The sequence below is a fragment of the Onychostoma macrolepis genome, chromosome 23, assembly GCF_012432095.1.
Source record: "Onychostoma macrolepis isolate SWU-2019 chromosome 23, ASM1243209v1, whole genome shotgun sequence".
NCBI classification, from domain to species: Eukaryota; Metazoa; Chordata; class Actinopteri; order Cypriniformes; family Cyprinidae; genus Onychostoma; species Onychostoma macrolepis.
In genome coordinates this window covers 3,703,096-3,712,999 of record NC_081177.1, presented here as the reverse complement: position 1 = coordinate 3,712,999, position 9,904 = coordinate 3,703,096, and the positions used below count along the sequence as shown (strand labels likewise).

Here is a 9,904-nt window from a genome sequence, read left to right as displayed (position 1 = left end):
ACGTGTCTGTGTCTGTGTCTGTCAGGTGTTTCCGTGTGAGAGGTATTTCCGCAGGCATCTCTCCACTCACGGCGTCGGCGGCAAATTCAAATGTCAGATCTGTAAAAAGTTCTTCAAAACCGAGCACTACCTCAAACTACACACAAAGATCCACTCAGGTACTGCGCTTTAGCGTTATATAGATGAGTTTATGAAGCATCTTGAAAGATTTAAGTTTTTGTTTATATAATATGTGACCCTGGAGCACAAAAGCAGTCGCTGGGGTATATTTGTAGCAATAGCCAAAAATACACTGTATGGGTCAAAATTATCGATTTTTCTTTTATGCCAAAAATCATTAGGATATTAAATAAAGATCATGTTCCATGAAGATATTTTGTCAATTTCTTACCATAAATATATCAAAACTTCATTTTTGATTAGTAATATGCATTGCTAAGAACTTAATTTGGACAACTTTAAAGGTGATTTTCTCAATATTTTGATTTTTTTGCACCCTCAGATTCCAGATTTTCAAATAGTTGTATCTCAGACAAATATTATCCGATCCTAACAAACCATACATCAATGGAAAGCTTTCAGATTCAGATATTTATTCAGCTTTCAGATTATGTATAAATATCAATTTTGAAAAATTGACACTTGAGACTGGTTTTGTGGTCCAGGTTCACATATATGTGTGTGTACTGTGTATATTTATTATGTATATATAAAGACACACACACAAACAGTATATATTTACATGTTTATATTTATATTCATATCATTTCTATTATAAATAAATGTATTTAATATATAAACATAACATATTTTTCTTAAATATATATACATGCATGTGTGTATTTATATATATATATATATATATATATATATATATAATAAATATACACAGTACACACACATATTATTTTGGATGCGATTAATCATTGCAAAGCACTTTTTTTTTTTTTTTTTTTTCAAAAGACAAATAAGTGAATGCATTAATATGCTTTGAGTGATAAACTGAATTTCTTTTGTGTCTGATATATTACTGTGACGTAAAGTGAGATTTAGTTGTTTTGCAGGAGAGAAGCCATATAAATGCTCCGTCTGTGAGGCCACATTCAACAGGAAGGACAAAGTAAAGAGACACATGCTGATCCACGAACCCTTCAAGAAGTACAAGTGTCCCTTCAGGTGAGCGAGGCGTGAGATGGGTATCAGTGTGATGTGAATGTGTTCGATGATTTCTGTGCTTTCTGTGGCAGGACTCATGTGGGCTGCACCAAAGAGTTCAACAGACCCGACAAACTCAAAGCTCATATTCTCTCGCATTCAGGTGAGGATGATGATGAAGTCTGATGAAGACCTCAACTTTACTACTTCAGTTTTTCATCTAATGTTCATATTTCATTTCAGTTAACAAGACTTGCTTTAGTATTATTCATATACTGTCGAAGTATTTATTAATCATTTTAGTATTATTCATTTATTATTAGTATACTATATTATAGTTTTAGTTTAATCATTTTAGTTTACGTTTTAGTAATTTTGTTATGTGCTTTTGCCATTTTTGTTAGTGTTTGTTTTTTAGTTTTATAAAATGTTGGTTCTAGTTTTAGTAATGTTAGTTCTTCAGCTTAAAATTATTTTCTAATTATCAATACAAATTCTCAAGTGTCAAGTTTTTAAGTTTTTCATGTAATATTTTTATTCTATTTTAACTTTATTTTTACTTGAATGGATTTAGCTTTAATAGCTTAAGTCAATGTTATTTTAGAATTATTGAGACACTAATGGTTTTTATTAAGATTTTGAATTAGTTTTTATTTTTTATATTTTCCTTTTTTTTTTTTTTAATTTGAGTAAATGTGTTGTTTTTATCATTTCTATTATCTTTTTTAATAATTCTATATTTTAAGTTTTATTTCAGCTTTTCTTATTACTTTAGTACATCAAGTTAAATTAAATAAATTTATTTTCTATTAGAAATCTTTCTATTCTATTAGTTGCTGCTGTTCATACTGTACATATAACCCTACATTGCACTCCTATTTATTTTCTGTACATACTCTGCTTAATATTGTATATAGCAACTCCACTGTACATACTGTAAGTTATAGCTGTATATAAAATATATCTATATTTATAGCTAAATATAGTTATATCTGTATATAAAACCCTATATTCTTGCACTGGTTAGATGCTAACTGCATTTCATTAGCTCTGTACTTGTACTCTGCATAATGAATGATATTATGAATAATAAAGTTGAATCTAATCTAATCCAATCTAATCTATTATTGTAAATAAGAGCGTTTACATTAAAAATACTCAAATTTATAATCAGGAAACTACAAACCTTAATAGCTTAGTAATAGTTTTGCTTATCAGGTGATAAGCAAAACTTGTTTTTATGGACATACCGTTACTGCAAAACCAGGCCAAGATACTCTTATAAATGTTTTTTCTTCGTGGTGTAATGTGGAACTATATAATAACGTGTAAAGCAACTGTAAGTATAGTCTCTTTGTCTCTCCTGCAGGTATAAAGCCGTACAAGTGTCAGTTCTGTCAGAAGTCGTTCAGTCGTCGCGCTCACATGCTGGAGCATCAGCGCTCGCACACCGACAACTACCGCTTCCGCTGCGCCGCCTGCAACAAGGGCTTCACTCGCCAGAAATACTACAGAGATCACAAGTGTCCGCTGGCGGGGGCCGCGCAGGGTGCAGACGGGACGCCGGGACGGGACAACAGCGGCCAGGGTAAAAACAAGGGATAGATCGCCCAAAGATAAAAATCTGCTGTCAGTTTACCGACCCTCAGGCCATCCAAGATGACATTTTTTTCTTCTGCAGAACAGTAAAGATTTTTATCTGAAATCATGGTCCTTGGTGAATCAAATGCAAGTCAGTGGCTGCCAGCTCTTTGAGACTCAAAAAACACAAAATTAACCCCCGTGGCTCCTGACGATACTTTGAGGTCTTACGAAGCAAAATAATCAGTCTGTTCAAAAAATGTAACATAATTTACAACATTATTACTTGTAATCCAGAGACTCTGATTCTTTTCTGTGAACTGATTCTTTCAACTGGTCTAGTTTGTTTACTTAATCACGCAACGATGTCAAATATACACAATTATATTAGCACCAAATAATGATATTAAACATGGATGTTTTACATGTCTAAAGCATATAAAGTGAATAAACCAGCCTTCATCAGCTCACCTTTTTATATAGACCATGAGAAACCATAAAAACGTTCATTTGGCCATTCATTCAGTTGTTTAGTTCACAGCGGTTCGTCAGTCTTCGGTTCGAGTCGAACTGTTTGCGGAACTGGAGCACTGAATCAGTTCATTCATCATAGGATCAGATATGCTGGTATTTTGGCTCATTTCCAGTCGAATGACTGAAAGCGAGTTTTGATTGAATAACTTGTAGATCTGTGCTGCTCGAGCTGTGAACTGTTTCAGACGCTTCAGTCCGATGTGGTGAACTGATTCAAGTTCAACAAAAAGAACCAGTTCAAAAGAATGATTCACTCCGGACAGTTTGCCTGAGGCTCTGGATTACAGCTAATAATGTTGTAAATAATGTTCAGTTTCTTGCACAGACCAATTATTATTATTTTTTTTTTATAGATCGGGCTCGGGCTCATTTAGCTTCTTTCCTTTTTTTGTGCCCATATACACGCAGAGCACATATGGCTACTGTATGAAATACTGATTATATTGTAAATATTATACATCGCCTACACAATAGGCTACGCATGCATTAGCATACAGGTGACATTTGACCATGCAGAGCATCAGGGAGAAGTTGGAGCGCAGGGAGTTGCTAAAAGTTCCCAATGCTTCGGGAAAAGCGGCATTTTGGATCATCCATGCATTTGATGATGATCCTGACTCACAGTCTCCTCATTGGATGCGCATTTAGAGAGAAAAGCATCTGATTACATAACTTGCGTTACCCCCAACACTGCTCAATATATCGCCAGGTGTTCATTTTGTGTTGGCTTTATATGCTTTTTTGACTCTCAAAATGACGGTAGCATTGACTTGCATTTTATGAATCATTAAGGACCACAGTTTCAGCTAAAAATCATCTTTACTGTTCTGCCTAAGTCACCTACATCTCGGATGGTCTGAGGATGGGTAAATTAACAGCAGATATCTATATCTCCAACTAGTGGAACTGACTGGTCATTACAACCTCAACAAATCAGCATGTTTTGTTATTTGCACAGACACAGAGGACGGATCTCCGGCCGCGGAGCCTGATGAACATGGAGAAACCGAAGAGGAGGGCGAGGATAATGATGGCCAGATGCAGCAGGATGAAGAACGTGAGCAGATGAGAGAGGAGGAAGAGAGGAGCGAGACGAGACTGGATCACATGCAGGAAGACGACGGCGCTGTTAGACTGCTGTCTGAGCCCATGTGCTTCCAGACGGGCGACTGATCGACACGCTGCTTGTACATTTTCCAAAATATTCATCACACTGTTTACGAATTGCATCAGCTTTCATAGTCGTCTTTAAAAGCATAAATGATGTTTTCTATCATTAAGGGTCTTAATATCTTTAATATTGGTTTTATATTAAAACATTATTGTAAGCTATTTTCTCACATTTGTTGAGATGAACTTAGACTTTAACCTAATCGATACAGTTTGAAATAAATATCGAGCTGAATTTCTGCACATTTGCAGTACGGTTATTATGTATTGTTGCTTGTCCATAAATCATGCAATGAGATGTTGGACAAAAATGTTACAAAGCAGTGTTGTTATTGTTATTGTGTTATTGAGATTATGAGCTGAGAGAATCACAGTTGTTCCACTCGAGCTGTACTTTCTGAGGAAATCTTTGCCCGCTGTGCTCAAGTGTGCTCTGGGAGAAGGTACTTCAGGACCTGTAATGTGATGCTAACGGTGCAGGTCTGACTAAAACCTTTGTCTCCTTTCTTAACATTGCAACATGAAGGAATGCTATCGAGCATACAAATGCCCAGCTTTAGAAAACTTCTCAGATTTTGCAAGCCTAAGATAGGGAGTGAGAAGGGGAGAAAACGGTAAGATGGGTTTGAAGAAGAACTAATCGGTGGATTTGACGGTTTGCACGTTTTTTCTTCAAAACTGTTCACAGAGATGGCTATGCCTAGATTTGAATGCATTTTTTTCTACACTATACTATTATTGTTGAATTACTGATTTCAGATTTACCCACATATGTCATCTACTGTTATTACAGTGGGGACTAGTCAGGAGTCTGACTCATGTCCACAGATTAGTTGCTTAGAATGGTTTGTTCAATGGACCAAAAAAAAAATCTAAGAAAATGTATTTACATCTCTTGACTTGAAAAGCTTTTCAGTTTTTTAATAAAATGCTATTGAACCCAACTCTGGTTCATTTGTGATAATATATTGATTTATGAAGATTATTTAAATATATTTTTAAGTAGATTAATTAGACCACATAGGAAAATCAGCTTGCAAGTTTTTGGCATAGGCACTACAGTTTATTTACTACCGTAATACTTCTACATTAAAAAAAACAAAACAAAACAAAAAAACACACAAATTAAAGAAAATTGATTGAAACAAATGCTACTCTTTGAGTTTTATATTCATAAAAGAACACCCCCCCCCCCCAAAAAAAACCACAGTTTCCATAAAAATATTAGCAAAAACATGTTTTGTGTAATGTGACACTGAAGACTGGAATAATGACTGCTGACAATTCTGCTTTTCCATTTTTACATCACAGGAATAAATTACATTTACAATACATTAAACTGAAAAAAAATTTTTTTTTAAATTGAAATAATATTTCACAATATAACTGTTCTTACTGTAATAAGAAACTTTTGAATAGTAGTGAACATGAACTATTTTAATATTGTTTTACAATCATCCTAATTCCCTATGAGAATGTTTGAATCATTTGAAGTTTTTGTCATGTTCATACTTTGATGACTTCATTATTGTTCTAAAAAACAACAACAAATTGTTGTAAAAGTAAAGTACGACAAAATATAAGTATACATTTCTATACTTCTAACTGTATATTTTTTTATGTTTATGTACTAAAATTACTAAAACAAAAAACTGAAATAAAACTAAAGCTAAAAAGACATTTAAAAAAATGTATTTAAAAAAACTTTAAAAATAATTTGGAAAATAAATCTAATAATAATAATAATAAACAACTATTTAAAATCATTTTCAGTTCAAATAAAAATAATAGATGCAAAACTTCACCTTGAACATATTTTCCTTCCGTTAGTTGCCAAAGCAACTAAACTAAACTAAAACTGAAATTAAAAATAAAGCTAAAAAGAAATTTTTCAAAAAAAAGTAAAACTATTAAAAATAATTTTCAGTAAAAATAAAAATGTAAGATGACAAACTTTACCTAAAATGTTTGTTGTTATTGTTTTTCAGTTGACAAAGCAACATTTCTAATTTTATATTTCTATCTTTAAAGTACTAAATTTACTAAAACTGAAATAAAAATAAGGCTAAAAAGAAATATTTATAAAATAACATTTTATTTATTATCAGTTAGTTGCCCAGTCATTTCTAATTTTAGTTTTTTAATGGGTTTTTTTGTCCATGTTTTGTGAGGTTTTATACCATAAGCAATGTGTTTTTAAGATGCCGTATCAAGTTAAAAGCAACTGTGCTTCTTCTCATGTGGACTTAATGCCAATGCTCATTGTTTTTCATTACAAACAGCATGAAGGTTTAAAAAAACAAAAAAAAAAACAAATGTAAGACATTTTCCCATAGAATTATTTATTCAACTGCTGAACATTTTTTCACATTTGACTATACATACAAATCAACGCTAGTAAATAAACTCTGAAACGACCGTGAAAGCGGCCGCTTCTACTTTAATACTAAAATCATCTGATTAATCTGAAGACAGAGGAGAGTATTCACACCATGTACAGGATTCAGTTCATATACAGAGTCAAAGTAGTTTGGTTTACATGGATCAGTCGGAGAAAACAAAAGTCAAAATGAGAGCCGTATCACATATAAACTATCATCCTGAGGACTTCACTGGTTAAATTCTCATTCAAACAGGGTAAATTGGATAAAAATAGCTGTTTAAATAAATATTTGATGTTGATTTATTTTCTGAAAATCTAAAAGATCCTCCCTGACACCCTAAAACAGTCATCCATAAGAGGCTTGATATTATTACCCACAATGCAATGCGCTGAACCACAGATGTACGCTTTATAGCAGGGCTTTGGGCTCCTCCAGTGGTTTAGACAAGATTCACTTCAAATAATTCATGAAACATGAAATAAACTATGATCTGAACAGCCCAAGAGCTTCCAGAATACTTAAAAAGCTGCGTTTAAAGCAGCCGCTCTATAGAACTAGAGCGGTACCTGTGATAAATACTACACGCTACCAAATTTAGGCCCAAATAAACTCACATTATCGCTTCAGGGATTCAAGGCCAGCGCCGCGACTGAAAACCACACAATTTCAGTTCATTTCAGAGAAATCATTTAGTAATGTGAATCTGTGCTGGAGAACCAGAGCATGAAATCAGAAACACCGGAGACCAAGAACAAGAACGTCCTGAAATCACGCAAACCTTTTCTTGCATCATTTTAGAAATGTCCAAGCCATGTTTCACCTCAAAATTCATATAAATATTATATATATATATATATATATTTTTTTTTTTAAATATTGTATTAATATATTATATATTTGTTTTTCAACGTTCTTTAAATATATATATATATATATAAAAACAAATATACTGAGCATAAAGAGCATTACGTTACAATTATTTGCACTGCAACAGTATTTTCATGCAAGTCAAACATTTTACATTTTTTTAAATTGACATTAGCATAATGTGGAAAAATTCATTTCTGTAAAAAAAAATCTGTTGTTATTTAATTATTTATTAAATGTATTAGTTTGGTTAAATGTTTATTATTTTTTTGTTTAGATCAGCACAAGTTAAATTCACTACAACACAATGTTTACTTGCAATTGAAAGCATATATATATACTGTTTTTTTTTTCACTTTACAGTTACAAGAACATGGAAAAGCATTTTTTCCACATTATAATAATGAGAATTTGTAAAAATGTGTTTAATTGTCATGAATGTGTTTTAATTTTAAAGTCGCAATGCAAAATACCTTAATTGTCCTTATATTTGTGCAAAACACAATTTCTAAATGAATTTGGGATGAAACTGGCCATTTCTTGACAGTCTGAATTAATAATTTGATCAGTTGTGCAACAAGCCATCAGGTCCTCGCCTGAAGATCCTGCTGCTGTCGAGTGCTACACGTCAATAACTCAGTTTGTTTGGATGACAGTGAGGAAAAAAGGCACAAGGAGACCCATCGAAGGGTTTGTGAACATAAAAACAAACATTCACAGAGCTCTGGTGAATCATTCCGATCGTTCTGGGGCTCTTCAGAGCGTCTGCTCTTTCTTCTGGAGTCGTTCAGAACAGCACTCGCTGGATTAATCACATGTAGAAACGTCAGCGTCACGTTTCTGACACGCTTGCATAAAGCCTCCTCGTCTCACGGGGATACAGAAATTAATACCAAGTGACAGGTGAGCGCAGAAACCCTCATTTTCCCATAACGCACCTGTGTGTCAGATCATCGGTCTGTCCTCTCAGTAAAACTAGTGTGCATGAGATCTGGATGTCCTCTTTTTGTGTGTGTGTGTGTGTGTGTGTGAGTGTGTATGTCACTCCTGTCCGAATCCTTCCGTCTCCTCAATAGCAAACATCAGTTTCTCCTTCAGCTGCTCGTAACTGCGGTACGGCGGCAGATCCAGACGATTAAAACTGGAGTACAAAGAAAAACAAGAGAATTTACAGGTTTAATATCCACACTGTGTACTCGATGAATAATGCTGCTGCATTACAGATGAATATTATTGATTTTAAGGTGATTATTATATGCAGTATATAACAATGAATACAAAACAATTTACAGTATATGAAGCTCGAAGAGTGTCACGTAAAAATTAATTAATTATCATGGATTTCAAAATAAATTTAAATAAATGTATTAAAAATATTAGATATTTAACAATTATTTATTAATTTATTATTATTAAATCAACTTTTTTTTAAATATAGTTAAATAATTTCAAGTACTGTCAAAAATCTACATTATAGATGGTTATATGCAGTAATAAGTCTGAATACATAGTGCAAATGTGTAAAAATTTACATTATATGAAGCGCTAGGAGTGTCACTTAAACTTCAAATTAAAAATATGAATAAATTTGTGTACAAGTAATTAAATATTTAATTATTTACTATTACTATTATATAATGTAATTGAGTCAATAAACAACAAATAATTAGACAAAAATATTAAATTCTTTAAAAAAGTTCATATAAACAAATACTATAATAAACAATCATAAATAATATTGTTATTTATATAAATAGTTTAACACAATATTTTTATATAGTATTATTACCACATTAATATATACTATATAAATATATTTTAACAATAATAATAACCACGACAAAAACAACATCGACTTCATTAAGCTCACATAAATGAGTTACATATAATACAAACATACTTGTGCATACTAATATATACTGTTTAATATAAACATATGCATGTAATATATGTATATATATATATATATATATATATATATATATATATATATATACACACACACACACATACACACATTTACTGTACTACATTTTATTAATGCTTACCATATTAAAAATGTTTTTGCCTTTTGATTAATCTATTTGCCAACTCATTAAAAAAATTATTTAGACAGTTGAAAATCTGCAACCATTGGACTAATATTTTAAAACATGCCTCCTCAGACACAAGTCTTCTGTACTTACACATCTTAAGCTTCAATTTTAAGGTCA

The 9,904-nt window shown here is 32.2% G+C and overlaps 2 protein-coding genes across 8 annotated transcripts in view; one reads left to right on the top strand and one right to left on the bottom strand.

The window, feature by feature from the left end:
• znf341 (zinc finger protein 341) overlaps positions 1–5,474 on the top strand; it is a 15,870-nt gene extending 10,396 nt beyond the window's left edge. Inside the window, exons 12-16 of one of the 3 annotated variants that reach the window (XM_058764579.1) lie at positions 26–158; positions 1,065–1,176; positions 1,248–1,318; positions 2,525–2,743; positions 4,229–5,474. In XM_058764579.1, coding sequence (XP_058620562.1) covers positions 26–158; positions 1,065–1,176; positions 1,248–1,318; positions 2,525–2,743; positions 4,229–4,443 — 750 coding nt within the window. In that variant the 3' untranslated portion in view covers positions 4,444–5,474. The remainder of the gene's footprint in view (positions 1–25; positions 159–1,064; positions 1,177–1,247; positions 1,319–2,524; positions 2,744–4,228) is intronic. The other 2 variants (XM_058764581.1, XM_058764580.1) reach the window with 2 other exon arrangements.
• A 1,287-nt stretch (positions 5,475–6,761) lies between these two features.
• Positions 6,762–9,904, bottom strand: part of itchb (itchy E3 ubiquitin protein ligase b) — a 29,186-nt gene continuing 26,043 nt past the window's right edge. For all 5 annotated transcript variants that reach the window (XM_058763681.1, XM_058763686.1, XM_058763683.1 and 2 more), the window contains one exon: positions 6,762–8,832. In XM_058763681.1, the coding sequence (XP_058619664.1) occupies positions 8,733–8,832 (100 nt within the window). In that variant the 3' untranslated portion in view covers positions 6,762–8,732. The remainder of the gene's footprint in view (positions 8,833–9,904) is intronic.